Source organism: Panthera uncia, assembly GCF_023721935.1.
Source record: "Panthera uncia isolate 11264 chromosome B2 unlocalized genomic scaffold, Puncia_PCG_1.0 HiC_scaffold_24, whole genome shotgun sequence".
NCBI classification, from domain to species: Eukaryota; Metazoa; Chordata; class Mammalia; order Carnivora; family Felidae; genus Panthera; species Panthera uncia.
Window position 1 is genome coordinate 13685799 of NW_026057580.1, and position 18223 is coordinate 13704021.

At 44.0% G+C, this 18223-nt stretch overlaps 1 protein-coding gene across 5 annotated transcripts in view; it reads left to right on the plus strand.

Moving 5' to 3' along the window:
* RUNX2 (RUNX family transcription factor 2) overlaps positions 1–18223 on the plus strand; it is a 258972-nt gene that overhangs the window by 89268 nt on the left and 151481 nt on the right. For all 5 annotated transcript variants that reach the window (XM_049652784.1, XM_049652781.1, XM_049652782.1 and 2 more), the window contains exons 3-4: positions 5575–5930; positions 14797–14953. In XM_049652784.1, coding sequence (XP_049508741.1) covers positions 5575–5930; positions 14797–14953 — 513 coding nt within the window. The remainder of the gene's footprint in view (positions 1–5574; positions 5931–14796; positions 14954–18223) is intronic.

An 18223-nucleotide genomic window follows, 5' to 3' on the forward strand; every position in this document is an offset into this window, starting at 1 on the left:
GAGCTTAAAACAGATCATATAGCATTTCACTATAAAAAATTAAAATGGAAAAATATGTCAGAAAGCTTTGGGATCACTTAAATTATTAAGCTAACTGTCTTAAAAGTCTATGTAGGACTTGTGAAAATATTATATACCAGAAAATTCTTGGTAAGCTCGTTTATGTTTCTTGTGTAATCATCTGTAAAACAGATGGACTAAGCCTCTTAAAGTCTTCACTAATTTTTTCATGTTCACGTTACATGGAGGTTCCTTTACTCTTTTCTCATCTGTGCGGTTTCTCATCTGCTCTGAAGGGCAATGGAAGATACCGATTTACAGACATGTGTAAGACAATGTTTCTTAAAGAGCTCGTGGAAAAGCACTAACTCCTCATTCTTTTCTCTCTGTTTTGCCACATGCAAAATTCTTAAGTGGAAAAAAATTAGCCTAATTGATGAACATTTTGTACAGAAAAGAATAAGTTAAAGAAAACCTTTTTCACTTGAAAAAAATCTAATCCAGACCTCATACATACTGCGTATACGTTCTTTAATATGTACTCCTTTCCTCTGTCCAATTCCACCAGGGTGCTTCATCCCTTTTATTTTAGGATTGGTGAACGTCTTCTGCAAAAAAAAAATAGGTATTAAATATTTTAGGTTTTGCAGGCCATACAATCTTTGCCACAACTACATAATTCTGCTGTTTTAGGTGAAAGCAGCTACAGACAGATACAAAAGCAGATGAATATAGCTGGGTTCCAATGCAACTTTATTTGTGGACACTGATATTTGAACTTCATATCATTTTCACATAATGTTATTCTTTTATTTTTCCCCAACTATTTGTCAATGCAAAAATCATTCATAACTTGTGGGTTATACAAAAATAGGTGTCAGGCCAGATTTGGCCTACAGGCTGTAGTATATAGTAAGACAATTCCTAGTCTAGCACAGGGCTGTTTTTTAAGGGCTGGGTAGCTTTCACTCAATCACAATCCGGAGGAAAGCTCTCTAATGATGGTTCTGTTTACAAAGTTTTCCCATATGACACATTCAAAACTTTATGGATCAACAATATGTCCATGATTTTCTATTGTATGTCTGAAAGGTTGTCCCACTTTATTAGATGGTCCATTGAAAACCATTCGAAGATCTTGCAGTGACTTTTTTTACTTTTCATCAAGAAAAAGTATATTTAAAATAATGCATAAGGGTTATAAGATGAAGCCTGACTGTATGGAACATGGGCTCTGTTCCTGGTTTGGAGAATTCAGTTCTTTGACCAGATAAATAAGTTGACTGTTTCACATCTCATTGAGTTTGAAAAGTCAGAATTCGCAGGTGTTGTTACTAAAGAGTCACATTAAATATTGAAGGAGATGAAGGGGAAAAAGGTGCCTGTGTCTTCTCGAGTACCCACATTTTCAGGAAAAAAAAAAGTATGTTCTTTTGTATGCCATAACATACAACGGAAAACGTGAATATTTCTGAATAGGAACAGGAATCTAGTGAGTAACCCGCTCTGAATATTTTGGAGTAGAAGAAAATCTAAACCCAAGAGTGAGATCATGTGAACTATAGCAGAAAATACACATAAGAAAAATTTCATGGTTTTCCTATGGGCCTGCTATTACCAAGAGAGGTTCGGTTTAGGGGTCTGTAAAAATGTTTTCTTCCTTTAAGTATCATGCTCTGAGCCAAGACATCATGAGTTCCAGGCTCAGTCAGTTCCAGCTGAAAGTGTGAATGTTCAGCAAGAGGATATTTTTGAAAGGAGACTGAAAATCTGCTGTGCCAGATACCTGAAACGATGTTAGGGTATTCAGTGGAAAATTTCATTTCCACATTATAAATAACTGTAGGATATTTTAAGGGATCCAAGACTGGTAACTTCCAAGGGCTGCTTATATTAGTTCCACTGAAATGTGAAATGGAGGGAAGATGCCCAAAGAAGGCTATAAAGCTAAATTACCAGACATCATTAATTAAAATAAATAATTCACCATTGATTAAATTGCCCTTAAAATCCCCAGTCAGGGTACCCGACCACTGAGGCCTCCATATTTTACTACCCACCAAGTAAAACAAAGAAAGGAACGAACAGAGATGGAGAAAGAGAGGAAAATTCCCCAACATGATTACTTAAATTCAAACTGCCCTAGAGTCTTTTATTCAAAAAGCCCATCTGGTCGCCTCTATTTGAAATACCGGCTTAGCGTCTTCAAATGTTCTGGGAGTTCCCTACTCCATGGATTTCCGGGAGGAGGACAGCCCCAGAGAAGGCTGCATATCACCTATCATGGTAGTTAATGAATTTGTACCTCCCTTTGACTACGGAAATAATACAGTTCCTGTAACTTTCCCCCTCAAAACAAAAGTCAGACATCTCTATTAAGACAGTGGTACAACATGCCCCAAATAAAACCTTCCCGCTAAAGGGCAACCAAACCAAATCAAACCAAACGAAAATAAAGCTAGCAAGCCCGGGCGCGCGCGCGCGTGTGTACCGACGAGTGTCAGTGTGTGCCTGTGCGACAGTGTGTGTCCGAGTGTACGCGAGTGGGTGTGCAAGGTAGAGGAGAGTAATGGACGTACTCTGGTCTCTCTCTTTTCGGAGGGGTAACGGCCGCTAGCTGCTGGGGAAGACTGGACCCTGTGCGCGCACGCGGCGCGGCGGTGCCCGGGGTTAGAGCTCTCCCCTGTGACGGAAAAGATAATTAAAAATCGCACGCGCAGGAGACCGCTCAGTTCCTCGCTGCGCGTCCAGTTCAGCGCAAGAAGTGCCGCGCCGGGGGTGGGGCCCGGAGGCCTTGTAGGCCAGGGGCGAGGAGTCGGTCAGGGAGGGGGTGTCATCGCGGGTGATGCAGAATGTGTCACCGGGCCGTGGGATGGCCGAGGAGGCGGGAGGGACGCGGCGAGGAGGCTCGCGTCTGTTGGGGGGATTTGGGGGAGAGGCGGGAACGTGGAGAGAAAACCGCGCACGAGGGAGGCGTGGAATAGTGAATGGAGGAAGAGAAGGTAACAATGCAGCCCCGGAGAGGAAGGGAGGAGCAGCGTCCCCTGAACCCAGTCCTTACCCCCGGGAGGGCCCACGCCTAACCGACCACCTCGAGCCCCCCACCTCCGCTCCAGCTGTTGGAGGCCCCTCTATCGCCGGCGCATCTCTTTAAAGGGCAATCCTCGTGTCCCAGACACATTACGATAGCCCTCCACGTTCCCTTTGCTCTTGAACTGGGCTCCACAGTCCGTGATGGGCGCCAGGTCCCCTCTTGAGTGCCCACACGCCCTCGAAGCCCTGCCAGGCCCCTTCAAAGGCGCAGACCCCGTGCTCCCGCTCAGCAAGTGGACGCAAGGCTTTAAAAACCGGGAGAGAGGGTCGTGGCAGGTCGCTACCAGGGTGACATAGGCGTTTGCGCTGAGTGAGCAGTAAAAACGTCAATTAATGGGCACGTGAATTGTTTTAAATCAGATGGGGTTGGGGGGGGGAGAGTAATGACTCAACCGTCTTTCTTCCTTAATACTCAAGAGAGGGAAGCGTTATCATTTTTCATTTATTTTATAAAATCACTTATTGTGGCGTCAGCTACCCTATTACGAATCTTTGAAACTTTGGCAACTAGGACTGGTTTTGCAAACACGTTTTCAGGCTTTGGGAGGTTTAAAGGAGTTTGACAGTAAGCAAGGAACGTAGCAATACACAACCAGGAGGGGAAATGGCCCTCTGTCCCCTTTTTGGGGGTGCAAGAGCCTCAAGCGGATTTCCCGGCTTCCGCGGGCGCCGCACATTGTTCTATTTGTTTTGAAGGTTCTGAGTTTGAGGCTGGTCGGAGACACCCACGTGCTTCTGACTCTCATCAGCGTAATGATCGCCTTAGCCAGAGTCGTGTCTATATAAACCACAAAAACCTAATCATTAGAAATCCCAGCCTCCAAAAACCACATTTTAGGTAAAACTGCCGCTTTTTTTCCGTGCTCCTTCATCCTCTCGACCGCAACTTTTTGGGGGATCCAAAGTCGCTTTTTTAACCCACATTGGGAAATAAATACATAAATAAATAGCCAATGAAGCATTTTGGATATTTTATTTTGTATTTTTATCTTTTGCCCCCCCCCCCCCCGGGAGTGGTGGGGAAGAAAGTTAAGGCGTTAGTCTTAGTTTTAGATGCAGAATAGACTTAATAAAAAATTGCTGGGGTTTTTCCCCAGCAAGGTTTTTGCAACTTATTTTAATCATCCAACTGACAGTTTTCCAGTCGTTAAAAATAAACCTCATCCTTGTTCTCTAGGAACGACAAGTTTGAATATAGAAGGAAAAAGTGTCCAGCCACGCACTTGAGTTTCTAAAAACTATTTGACAAGTGTCCCCTCCACCCCAATTTTCTGTGTCACTTAAGACTAAAAGGCACCCAAACCCTGCAAAATCATTTTTTCCCTGGGAGCCGCTCCGGCAGAGGTGGGGGGTGGGGTGGGGGAAGGGTGAAGAGTGCCGAGAAGTCAGCACAGACGCTCAAGAATTTTCCTTCCTCCTCTCCTGAAGTTACAACGAAAAATAACGACAGTCAGTTCAGCCGGCCGCTCTGGCGTCTCCGCTTCAACTTCGTGCGACCAAGAGGGGGTTCCTGGTCCTGGGTCGGGGAGAAGCTAGAGGACGCGATCAGGCGAGATTCCCCTCAACCAGGGCCGCCTCTCCGGCTTCGGAAGCTGCGCGCTGCGTACGGGGGCTCCTGCTCTTCGCCGGCGGGCGGCGGCAGCGGCTGCGATTCGCAGGCTCGAGATCCGTTGCCCCGAGATCCGCTGCCCGCGACTTACCTCCTGGCACCTCGACGAGCGAGGGTCAGGGGAGCTTTGCAAATAGCAGGAGCGAGTGGATGGATGCAAGGAAGTGGCCGTAAGAAGGCCAGAAGAGGAAAAAGGAAAGGAAGGAGACGAGCCGGGGAGCCGGGGTGGCAGCCGCCGCGGGAGGAATCTGAGCGTGCGGCCGGCGCGGGGGGAGCGGAGGCCGCCGCGGAGGAGGCGGCGGCGGCAGCAGCGCGGGAGGGCGGGCGGGCGGCGGCGGCGGCGGCGCGGACGCCTGCAGCTGGGTAGCTGCGCGCGCGGCGCGGCAGTGGCGGGGAGCGCGCGGCTATGCTTGCCCCGGGGCTGGACTACTGAATCCACTCCGTTCCACCGCTGGACTCGACCTGGGAGGGGGCGCCAGCGCACCCAGGACGCGGTGCCCCAAGGGACCCCACTCCACGCTGCAAACTGAAGCCCCCTGCCTCCCCAGGCCACACACATCCCCGCGCCCTTTCTCAGCTGCCACCGCGGGCGTTCCAAAAGCTCCGGCAAGATCTGCACCTCCCGGGTCTCCCAACCCGCCAACCCGACTGCTCTGCATCGCCACCGCTGGCCCTCGTCAGACTCCTCCCGGCAGTCGGCTTCATCGAACTTGATTTCTCACCTCCTCGGCCCCATCACCTCCATCATCCCCTTTCCCCCCGTCTCGCCTCCACCCCCCCAATTTCCTCCTCCTCGCCCCTCATTTCCACCCTCCTCCCCCTCCCCCGGCCACTTCGCTAACTTGTGGCTGTTGTGATGCGTATTCCCGTAGATCCGAGCACCAGCCGGCGCTTCAGCCCTCCCTCCAGCAGCCTGCAGCCCGGCAAGATGAGCGACGTGAGCCCGGTGGTGGCTGCGCAACAGCAGCAGCAGCAGCAGCAGCAGCAGCAACAGCAACAGCAGCAGCAGCAGCAACAGCAGCAGGAGGCGGCGGCGGCGGCGGCGGCGGCGGCGGCGGCAGCGGCGGCCGCCGTGCCCCGGTTGCGGCCGCCGCACGACAACCGCACCATGGTGGAGATCATCGCTGACCACCCGGCCGAGCTCGTCCGCACCGACAGCCCCAACTTCCTGTGCTCTGTGCTGCCCTCGCACTGGCGATGCAACAAGACCCTGCCCGTGGCCTTCAAGGTAAGCTGCGGCCACCCCCCGCCCCCGGCCGAGCGCCGCGGGACCTGCCGGCCGGCGTCCCCATACCCGCGGGTCCCGGGTCCCGGACAGCCTCTGAGTCCTCCTACCTTGGTGGCTCTGACCCGAGAGACCCCCGACTGGCTCTCCTCCTCCGGATCCCTCGGCGGGCTCCGGGCGCATGACCCCGCTCAGATCCTTCCCTCACCCACCTGTGCCGGCAGCCACCACCTTGGCCCTTGACCCCCTTATCCTTTCATTACCCCTCGTTCTAACCCACTCCTCTGAGCCGTCTCCCCTCCTCGTAGGAGCCCCTAGGTGCCCACTCTTGGCGCCGCCACCCCGGCTTATTCCACCCCGCCCCCATTCCCCAGGGGTGAGGAGCCCCGGCCTCCTCCCACGGGACTCCCGAGTCCACCGCGCTGGGCAGCCCACCCTCCCGACACCACGGGCTGCCCGCGCCGCCCTCCCCGGGGTCCCGCGCGCCACTACCCTGTCCTGTCCCAGCCGGACGCCCCTCCGCCCGGCTTGGCGCCCCCTTCTCTAACCCGCGTGAGCCTCAGCGGCCGCGGCCCCTCCCGGACTCGTGGGCCAGTGTTCGTGGGGTGCCGGCGCCGGGCGTTCGCGTCCGGGGCGGGGCGCCGGGTGCCGGCTGCAGCGCGTGGGCCGCATGACCGGTGTCCAAGAGGGTCCCTGGCGAACCTAGGGACTCTGGGAGCGAGTGAGGGGGAGGCAGGACGGGGGCGTTTGCTCGGCTCGCAGACCCGCGCCAGTTCCCGTTACCGGGAGGAAGGCGGGGCCGCCAGGGTCGCCGCGCGCCCCGAGGCGGGAGAGCCCCGGAGTCCCGCGCGCTGGACCCTCGAGTGCGGGGAGGAGGCCAATGGAGGGGGCGGGGGCTCGGGCCGCCTCTGGGAGTCTGGACCCAGCTCCCCGCCTCGCCCCACCTGGGAGGGATGAGGGAAACCCGTGAAATGCCTTTGGCTCGCTCGCTTGGAAAACGGAGGTGAAAGTTTGCGGATTTCTCTTACTGGTACTTTTAAAGGACCTAAATCTCAAAGGGCCCTTCTGTTTCTGAAAGGTCGTGGGAGGCTCCGGCGGGTGGCCAGGGCGCGGAGGAGCGACCCCCGAGGCCTGAGAGCGCTCCCGGGGCGCCCGCGGCCTCCTCCGCCCGCCCCGCCGACCCGTTAGTTGGAGGGCGGGTGTCTGCAGCCGGAGCGGCAGGCAGCGGCTAGGCAGGTTGAGGGTGCAGGGTCCGAAGCCTCTCGCAGCGGTCGGATGGTGTTCCGTGAGGCGGTCTAGGTTTCCCGGGACGGCCTTCGCCAGGGGGAGACGCGGAGCCCCCAGGGCCCGGCACGCACCGGGTTGATGGGGAAACGGTGAAACCGGGCAGTCCACACTCGCGGGACTGGACGCCCGAGATGGAGGGGGCGGTGAGCCAGACAGGGAGGAGAGCACTCCCAGGAAGACGCTTCCGGCCCTGTCTAGCCTCTGAACTTGTGAAGGTGGGCCTGGGTCCCTGGGTTTTGGGATCTGTGGAGATCAGGGTAAGCAAGGCCTGGGGGGCCGGGGGTAGTGAGGAATCGTGCCAGCCCCGCCACTGTGCACCCTGGGGCCAAACTCCCACAGGCCACTGGCAGTTCCCAGTTGTGGATCACCCCCCTCCCGCCGCTGCCCCACGCACCAATTCAGATTCCGTGTGTGGGTGGGGTGGAAAGGAAGAGGAGTCCAGGTCAATTAGAGCTGGTTATCTAGATGGGTCTTACATCAGAACAGCAATCAGAATGAATTGTTAAGGAAAGGGGATGTTGCATTCTGGGGCAAGTTTCATTTTGCAGTTGGTTCAAGAAATTGTGTGTGTGTGTGTTTACCGTTCCTTTTCTCCCTTTATAAACCACCCATTTTGTAGGTTAATGTTTTCCTCCTTGAAATATGAAAAGCTCAGAATGTATGTGAATTGTAGAAATTCGAATTTCCATAACAAGAGATGTCTTTTACAACATTCATCGTCCACAGGCCCAGAATGTTCTAATTCGCCTTAAGCGAAGAGTGGAAATTTGTTTCCACCTCCCCCCCCCCCCCCCCCAACCCCCTAAAAACACAAACAAAAAACCTGGATGAAAACAGCAACTACAAATAAGTAGCTTTTTTGTCCCCAAATGCCACGTCAGGCATTCAAAATCAAGATATATGAAAATAGATGGGTAGGTACTTACATTTTAAAAAATATCGTTTAGGTGTTAGGGTATTCTACATTCCGTTCTTTCTGCTAAACATGTTCAATGTATAATTGTCTTGAACTATTTTCCTACATTTATGGTCCTGAGTTGATTTTGAGCCTTGGTATTTTGGATAGAAATGATCTTCTTGGTAGAACGCAATGAATTTGCATGGAACTTGACAGAATGCAATGTCCTTTGAGCTATTCTCAGATATTTTGGTTATTTTTAGGTTTTCTCATTACCACCCTTTAAAAATGATTTTGAAAATAAATTGTTTTCTTTGCTACTAATCATCCTATTGTTAATTACAGAGCAGTTTTACTTCTGACCTGTAAGCAAAACCATAGATTATACATGACCATATTAAATTGAGTATTTTAATTCGTATTGATTGAAAAATAAATTGAGTTAACTTAAAACATAATTCGCTGTGTTCTCCAACCTCCATACCTGTATTTAACAAAATTTAGACAGAGGGTGATATCTGAGATCCACTCAGTATATAAGTTTTGTCTCTGCTGAGAAAGATGTGTAGAGATTTGGAACATCCAGATTTTGACATTTTTTATTGTTTTCATCCGAATGTTAGTAAAAACGATCTCCCTTTACCTTTCTTTTGAGATAAAAGCCTGAGATCAGTAGACTTTCTACACCCTTGTAACGTAATCAAATACATCTGCAATGAAGAAATAATATGAAGAAGTCTCAGTTTTAAAAGTGGTGACCGCAATTTGGCTATCATATTTAGCGCTGTGTACAAAGTTATTGTGTTGTTGGGTGGATAGTAGGTAGGTAAACATACCTAAAAAACACATACAGAACTTAATTGTTGAGAAATCTGGTATTCCAATTAATATATATATTGAGCCCATAGTTTATATCCGTGTCACTGAACTCAGCACTATAGAGAATCAGAAATGAGTTCAGTACATGGGATTTTGATGTGTTAATTTAAAATGATGCTTCAAAATGATATTGACAGTGTATTATATTAAGACATAAGTAACATATTAGTGTCGTTCATCTGATCTTGTTTTGGGATTATACAAGAATACTTAATGATTTGTTTATATGCAGCACGTAAAACTGCAAAGACACCTAGTATGTTTTAAAATATGCAAAGCTGTTTATTCGCATTATATTTTTAACAAAGTTCTGCAGTTTTGTAATGTTCAGTCCTTCCAGGTGTCAAGGAAATGGAAATAAATATTTTTAACATTTCTTTCAGGTGTATCTCACTGAACGCTTAAAATAGTTAAGGGATACTATTAGAGGATCCCATGCCCTTTCTGTCCTAGATAATTCTAGCGACCAAAAAAAGAAAAAAAAGAAAAAAAAAGTTTGCAAATTCAGTTCGTTAGCTAATGGTCTGGTAGAAATAGTGGCGAGAACATGTCAGCCTTATATCCAGTAGCACCCTTACAGTCAGAGGTCTGTCAGCATTTCCACCATGAAGCCTGGTGTTCAGGGTTTATAACTCAGTTGCTTTAAATAGCTTCAAGCTGAAACACTATGCAGAAATTTTAAGTCCAGATGTATATTTTAAAACTAAAAATGGTGCAAGGCTATTGTGCTGTTTTAAGTTAGGGAACACTGGACTGTGTACTTACCAGTATCATATGTTTTTCTGGCAACGTTAAAGAAAGAAAACACATTTTTAGTTATATGATCTATTGCTCATAGTTAATTCTATATGTTTAATGATACCTTTCAGTATTTGTCATAAGTAGAGTTTCAAAATGACGGAGCAATTTCTATTTGAAAATAATTTTTTTCAACATCATTGGCCATTTTTCCTCTTCAAAAACAAGTATGCAACTAATAAATATTTGACATTAGGGAGTTGTATTTTCCTAAGGTATATAATGATTAGGCTTTCTGTTTGTGTCTTTATGAATGTGATTATACCTAAACAAAGGAGAACAGATTATTAAATCTTTTAAAACGTGGTTAAGTCAACTATGCATTATTAAGTAGAATTATGTAAATTATGATAGATTTCAAGTTGTGTGAGGACAGATGCATTTCTTGTTCTGCCTTTAGATGCAATATGAATTGAAGTTTAAAATTTTAGGACTGAATATATAAAAGGTAACTGAAACAAATAATTTTAGGAGGAAAATACATTTTTAAAAAATTTAAAGGAAACTTCTCTTTGGAAACAGGCATGGTTAAGATATCTTTCATTATTTTCTCTCCTTTAGCATTGCTGTTTGTCTCCTTTGAAAATGCTAGAACATTCATTGTTAGATGATCTAAACCAGTTTGAAACATGGCACATAAATTCCTAGCTTATACTGATATAATTTCCATCAAATTTTTCTTTGACATATATTTTTTAAGTTATGAAATGGTATTTTATATTGCATTTATTTTTTCTCTGCAATTCAGTCAGGTTTTCCTGAATTCTAGGTTAAATTCTAAATATTCATTATAACATTTGTGAAACGTTTTACTAGTTTAAAGTTATCTTTAAATAATTGCCATAAGAATTAAAGTTTTCCATTTTGCAATTGCTCCCTAACAGCTTTTGATTCCAAAGAAAGATTTTATCAGACTTTATCTTGAAAAATAATTATATTTCAATTTTGCTGCAGGGACAATGTGCCAAATGATATTGGTCTGTTAAGAGCAATTGATTGGTTAAAACTAGACTTCTGTCCATGGAAATGTCATAGGCAATTTTAATTTCCATGCAAAAATACCACAAAAACAATTTTAAGGGCCTGAGGTAATTCTCTATTGCTGCTTTTTTAGGGTAATTCACAGATTTAGTCATAAGGAGTCTCATCTAAAATTTCAGTAGCTTCTAGAGTTAAGTATCCTTTTACTTTATTTTGTACCAGCTTCGTATCATATGGTTTAAGTGCTAGTTATAGTGAGGTGTGCTAAATAAAGGAACTTTTTTCTCTGTTCTAAAATGTCAGGACACAAAATTACTTCCCTCTTCCCCCTGAAGTTTCTTGAATTTGTAGACTTTATATTTTAAAAACACCCAGAAATGTAATTGTCAAGATTTCATCACAAACTGTTCTTTGCAGAACGGATCTTTTGTGTTGGGTAGTATGGAAACAAATTTTAATGTGTGCTTACTCCTAACTAGTTAAAGAGCGATTTTTGACTGCTCTCTACCCCTAAAATGTTTTCCATTGCTTGGGTTTGGTACAGATGAAATGTGTAAAAATTTCTTGATTCTTTTGGTTTTCTTTTAGATAAACACAGTTGAGAATCTCTGAGGGAAACTTTTTAGCTTCAGAGATCTACTTTTTTTTTTTAAACCCTCTGACATATAATTATACTTCTGATTGATATAAAGTCAAATACAGTACTCCCTCCCTCTTTTCTTTCCTCAGAAAAACATTAGGCATCAGATTTGGTAGAGTGAATCGTAGAAAAACCCCCAATATATTTAGCCATTAAAACAGAGTTCAGCCATAACAGGAAAAGTTGTCACCACATTGTTGTGAGCATTTCATTTTTAGGCCAAGTTCTAAGCCTCATAGAAGACTCACACAATCTGTGATTACCTTTTTGTTTTGTTATTAAGTGGAATACGTAAAACATACCAATATTTAACGTGGTCATTATTTTGCTTAAGCAAAGAAAAGTGGATTTGTGTATTTCACTCTTAGGGATCTTTTCTTTCATATTTTTCCATATTGAATCAATTTTCCTTTTCTTCTAAGTAAAAAAAAAGTCCATTATGTTAAAAATATGCAGTAAAATAATAATGTCCCAGAACTCTTGAAAATCTTTATATTGGGGCAGATTTCTTTCTTTCTTTTTTTTTTAAATTTAGCCAGACAGAAGTGAAACCCATCAGCAGCCATCTTCTATCTCTCAACAACACCAAAAACAAAAAAAACCCCAAAAAACCAAACACAAAACACAAAACAAACATTTCAGGACATGAAGTAGAGAATTACATGTCCAATTGAATGCTTTCGGGATGCTTATAAGTGAAAGCCCATGTTTAGCACACAGCAGACTTGGAACTGAAGTTAGCCTCCTTATTTTACAAAAAGAACATCATTACAATTACACTCTACTTATATGGTATATTCTATATTATGTAGACTTAACAATATTATTTCTAATTTATATTGGAAAACTGTGGTTCCTGGAGATGAAATTATTTGTGTGACATCATAGCAGATGTATAAGAGAGGTGAGAAAAAAGAGCGGCCTCTTGATTTCAGGTGCATTCATTTTTTTCCGAGCAAGTACAAACCTTTCTGCCTTCGTTAGTATGCTTACTGGTTCCATATTTACTTTGACATCAAAAGCCACACAGCAGGTGCTAAAACGCAATATGCTGAGTGTAAAAAATGTCAAACTTTCAGATGAATACTGGCCAAACATGATCAGTTGTTTCAGTGTCTTCAAATGTTCACATTTTTGGCCTTGGGAATTCAAAAAAATTGAAAAGCATATTGTGTCCAGTAGGAGTACAGCATTACCTCTATTCCATAGCCCCTTGAGACATTAGATCAAGGGTGCAAGGAGGAAATCATGTCCTCGAGGGACTGGCCCCTGACCTGGGAGATTTCTCAGACTGAACAGAGTAACCAGGAGGATAGTCAGCAATTCCCTCTTCTCTAGGACAGAAAAAGTTGTCAGAAAACTAGTTTGATTGCAAGAGCGTGTTGCTGTTACTGGGAGATGCTGACTCAGCCTTTAACTGGTTCTCTCTCTTAGAGTGTTAGCTGGGAGCCTCACAGACTATTTGCTGTGGGAGGTGGTGCCCTTCATGGAGCTCTTTCATCAGTTTCTTTCAAAAGAATTTACCAGACACTTACTATGTGCCAGGTAATGTTGGGGCACTGGGCATTTGGTGGTGAGCAAGACTGATGAAGGCCCTTCCCGCATGTAGTTTCCAGTGTATAATCTGGTTTCCTAGGAGTGAGTCTCACAGCTTTGGTCTAGTATATCACAAGGATTAGGTAGATCACTAATATATGTACGTGGAAATGAGGATCATTTGAGGGCAGTGGGGTGCTGTGGAAGTGGGCTGTAGAGGGAAGGCTATAGGATTTTAAGCTGAATAACGAAGTGTTAAAGAGGGAATGGAATTGAGAAACAGCCTAAGAGAAAAGCAAGGGCAAAATATATATATATATATATATATGTATATATATATACGTATATATATATATATATATATTGACAACTTTTTTGCATGGTTGGTTGTTTGCCTGGCCAGAATAGAGGCTGTGTAGGAGAGGAGGACTGGGATGGGGGTCATGGGTGGGGAGAACTCAGCCCTAAAGCATAGTTACGGTGTCTGTTTTATCACACTATAAAAAAGTTGCTTTAATGAGAGTATTTACAAATTGCATTGGTAGCATGGAATTAAATGCTTAGGTTTGCCTTGTGGAAATATCGACAAAGGAGAGGGCCAGCACTAGGCGCAGAAGGGTCAGTGGGATATTTGCCAGACAGGCGAGGGCACATGGGTGTTATTATCAGAGGCTGGTGGGCTACCTTAGCTGGAGCCATTGCCTAGTAACCACCAGGGCATCTGGAAGCTGAATGAGGAAGAGGCAGAAATAATCTGAATGTAGGATCCTGGAAGTTAGTGGAGAGAAAGGATATTATCGAGGGGCAGGGGGTGGGTAATGGATCAAGAATAGTGTGTTTATGTGACAGTGCAGCCTGTGCAGCCTGTCTCCCCCAGCGGCATTCCCTTACCAGGCTTCTTGTTAAACAGGGGCGCCCGTTTGCGAGTCAGCTGACCTTGGTTGCCAGTGTGATCCCTAGCCCTGGAGCGGTGCAAATGTTTATTGACCTCAAAGACCGATTGTCTGGATCCTTCCTTGACTGAGTTCATGTGTTGCAGGTTAGCTGTTGAAGGTGAAGGAGGCATCTGTGTCATTCCAAAATGGCAGATGGGACAAGACAGAATCAAGTTTGGCCAAGGGTGTATTTTGGATCTGTACCACTCATTTGTCAGTGACCGTTTTCGTCCTCGTTACGTACCTTTTATTCTGCACCTAGACTTTAAGTTTCTTGATGGCTTTGTCTGTATCTAACCCCGGAGTGGGCATTCAGTAATTATTTGCAGTGTGATTAAAAGCTGAATATGTAGCCCAAAGTAGGGAGATGAAACGTAGTGCTGGATACCCCACCATATTTAGGCTTCCATATAGCCGGGAACTCTGAGATTTCATCCGAATGTCTTCTCCCATAGAGCTGACCAGACTTTCTTTTTTTAGCCTGTGATCTGGATGAGACCACACCTCGGGGCGCTCCAGGCTGCAGACAGGCGGTGCCTTAATATGTACGATGCAATCTGCAGATGAGGCATCAGCCTTCATTCTGTGGCATAATTCCTATGGACAACCTAACATGGGGATTTAATAAAAATGTACATGTATTCTGTGAAGAATCCAGCAACAAATGAAGGAAACTTTTACTGCCTTTGAAATGGGTGGACCCTGAAACGTTGGTCTGTTTGAAGTGGCATCCTGACCCGTATGCAGATGCTTCATTCCTGTCTGCCATTACTGGACTGGAGCACTAAATCCTGATAAGACACATCATTTACAGTGGGAATATAGTCTCAACATCATTTACACTGGGAATATAGTCTCAGTTTTGAAGCTTTTCTGATGTGCCATTATTGCCGCTGTGTTTCCTGTTTTATGTAGGTGGTGGCCCTGGGAGAGGTACCAGATGGAACTGTGGTTACCGTCATGGCGGGCAACGATGAAAATTATTCTGCCGAGCTCCGAAATGCCTCTGCTGTTATGAAAAACCAAGTAGCGAGGTTCAACGATCTGAGATTTGTGGGCCGGAGTGGAAGAGGTAGGTCTCTGGTTTTTAATATTGATAGTGGAATAAACATATTAGGATCTTCTGAGGAAATGTAGGCTAGTGTGTATACAAATCAGCACCTTCTTCTGCTGAATAGAAATACTGAAGGTTTTATTTAAGTATGTCCAGATGAAGTTGAGTGTGTTTTTGAGTACTCAGGCCTTTTTCATTTGTTTTATGATATTGAAAATTCAAACAGTGTTTTCAGAAAAACTGGTCCCTAATTCCACTGGGCGTGAGCACATTAGGTGGAGAGAACAGTTGGAGGTTTAAGTTCTGAATTATGAGATGCCAAATGGCTGAATAAATTGAGTGGCAGAGAAGAAAGAAAAAAGAATGCGATGGATCAATTTCCTGATAGTATCAATTTTGTTGTAAGTCGTAGCTAGGACAGCCGGCCTAATGTTCTTCACTTATCTATCACGTTACCTCCCTATGATTTAACTTACTCTTGTAATAAGATTCTATTTAAAAAACATCATAGTTTTTTACAGAAGGCTGTACAGAATGACGTGTTACGCATGCTAGAATGACTGTATAGAGTGGCCCAGACACACGAGTGATTAAGACTCTAAATAATTCCCACATTATTTGAGGGTCTCCCCCAGCCGCATCCATACTCGAATATTGGGAGTCCTTAAAAAGATCATAAAATAGAAAACAATTTCTTTTAGGATTCTCATAGCTGTTTCATAGGGGGATTAATGTTTTAGAAAATAGTCTCTAAGGAAGCCAACATTTTGCCTTTTATTTTTCCCGTGGAGAGAATTTTAATAGTCCTTCATGAGAAGTATTCTGTTCATTTATGTATTTACTGAATCTAATATTTCCATTTTAAGTGTTTCGATACGAAGAGAGAAAATAGACCACTTTAGGACTGAGGTGAAATAAATTATAACGACCTATGGAAGGACTTCTACCCAGGTTTGAATTAGGAAATAAGAAGCATCAATTTTTAAGCCATGTCCGATAATTGCTCTTTAGTTTGGATCAGATGTCATATTATTACCATTGTAAAAACTTGATAAGGGAAATTCAAGCAAGACTGTTTCCGATGAGTAGTTTTAGTTTACTTTCTAGGAACAGGGCCAAGAAGCTGTACTTTTTAACTTAAAAAAAAATGATGCATGCTAATGAGATACTGTCACTGAAAGGTTGTTTGAAATAAAATGAGGCTCAGAACCTCTGGTCGACTCAAAACTAAAGGGGTTATCTCTGCATCAGGTTTAGTTTACTTTCATTAAAAGAAAAAAAGACACATCCTATCTCACTGTTGACTGATTGGGTGTCAAGTGTATATTCTTTTTTTTTTTTTTTTTTTTTCTGTTAACTGGTACAGGTCCACAGTACAATAAAAGTTTCTCTTTTTTCTAGTAGGAATCAAGAACAATTTGAACATGATGATTTACCTGCATGGTCTGAATTGCATCTTTCTTCTTATGTAACCTTATTTTGTTTTTAATTAGAGTAATGAATTTCTGTATGTAAAAGACTGGACACTATACCTTACAGATTCAAGCTAGTGTTTCCATTTACCTTACCTTTGTATTACATAGATGCTGCATGACTTTTCTCTGATCAATTTGAGTAGAAACTATGGCAAAGTGATAGTGTACTTTGTAAACCCTCAACATATTTATTTAAGAAACTTCAAAGAGAAACAAAGGGTGTGCACTGTTTTACTATATTGGCTTTCTGAGTTTTGGCTGGTTTCCCAAATAGCAATTTTTATATTTAAAAAAAAAAAAAGACAGACTTAACTGCTTGCAGACTTTTCACGCATGGAAGATGAAGAAAGCTTCTTTTGATGAAGTGTAATTATGTCCAAACAGAGCTGACCCCCTCCCCCTATATTTCTTATGATCTTAACTGAAGAAAGTAGGATTTTTCCTTTGAAGCAGCCGGGACTTGGTGGAGGATCTGAAATGCTACAGTCTGTTGCCAGAGGCAGGATGGAGAAATTGGTCCAGACTTGTCTTTGAGACTTAGATTGGGGGTTGGGGGGGGGGGGAGCGGGTGGAGAGAGAAAGAAAAATTGATTTATCACTAATAATAGATTTTTATATCATGGCATGAACGTTATGTGAAAGGAGACAGTAATATCAAACTAAAATGGAGAGGAAAAAAAAGATAGCACTGATAAGGGATACCATTCTTTGAAAAAAAAAAAAAAAAAGGGTCAGTGTTTCAGTGGCAGGAAACCCTTTAACCTGCCTGTGTACCTGACCTGCTTTCTAAAAAAACTCTTTCCGGCTTCCTCTTTGATTTTCACACTTCTACATTCCTCCTCAGTTAGGAAGTCTGGATCATCATCACGATGAAGATGAAAATACCATTGTATTTTTTTTCCCCCCAGCCATTTAAAATTTCTCTTTTGAGTAGCCTTAAAAAACGACAGCCAGCAAGTTTCTTGAATGTTAACATTTTTTCTTTTCTTTTCAGTGGTAGAGATATAAATTCTCAGAAATTGAAACACAGTTTTTAGATTTATAAGGGAGGCCCTTCACTACTTACTTTGACATTATGGGTTATCAGCTGACTTTTGAAAGTACTTTGAATTAACAGTAGAGCATCAGTGACACTTGTATTAAGTTAGGAGTGGCTTATGTTTTTTAGTTGTCGTTTCCTTTTTTCTCCTTTATATTTTCAACAGAAATATGTGTTTGCTGTTGAAACAGAAATATTTAGTCCTTAAGTTTTCTTGGTGTGCTTCTTCACTTTCCTATCAAACATGCTGCTTTCAGTTTACAAGCATTTGTAAGTACCTGCACTGTGCAGAGCAGGGCACTCTATCAATCTAAGGTGTAATCCTTGCTTGAAGTCTTCCCCTACTGACTGTTCCTCACAGCCTCTCAGGCTAGGTTAAAACTATCTTTCAATGACAGGTCCGATGTTTATCTCCAAAAATAATATGTCTTAAGGACATAATAATTTGGAAGTAGTTCCTAGATGAAGCCAAGGATGGTCGCTCAGTTGTCTCATGAGCTAGCTCCCTAAATAGGAGCCTGCATTTTTTAAACAGAAGCCTGAATTTTTTTTATCACTTATGGAAAGTGACAAGCAGTGGAATTTGGTAAAAGGTTTTTTCAAAACTTTTCTGAAAATGTAAGTAAATCGTGAATACTCCTGTAAACATTTGATGTAGGAAATTGGTTATTACTTTTAAGGTGAAAAACCAGTTGCTTCGTTGACTGGTAGTTTCTGGAAGTTTCTTGAACATTATGTTCATGTTCCTTCTGAATGGGCAATAAGAGGTAGAAG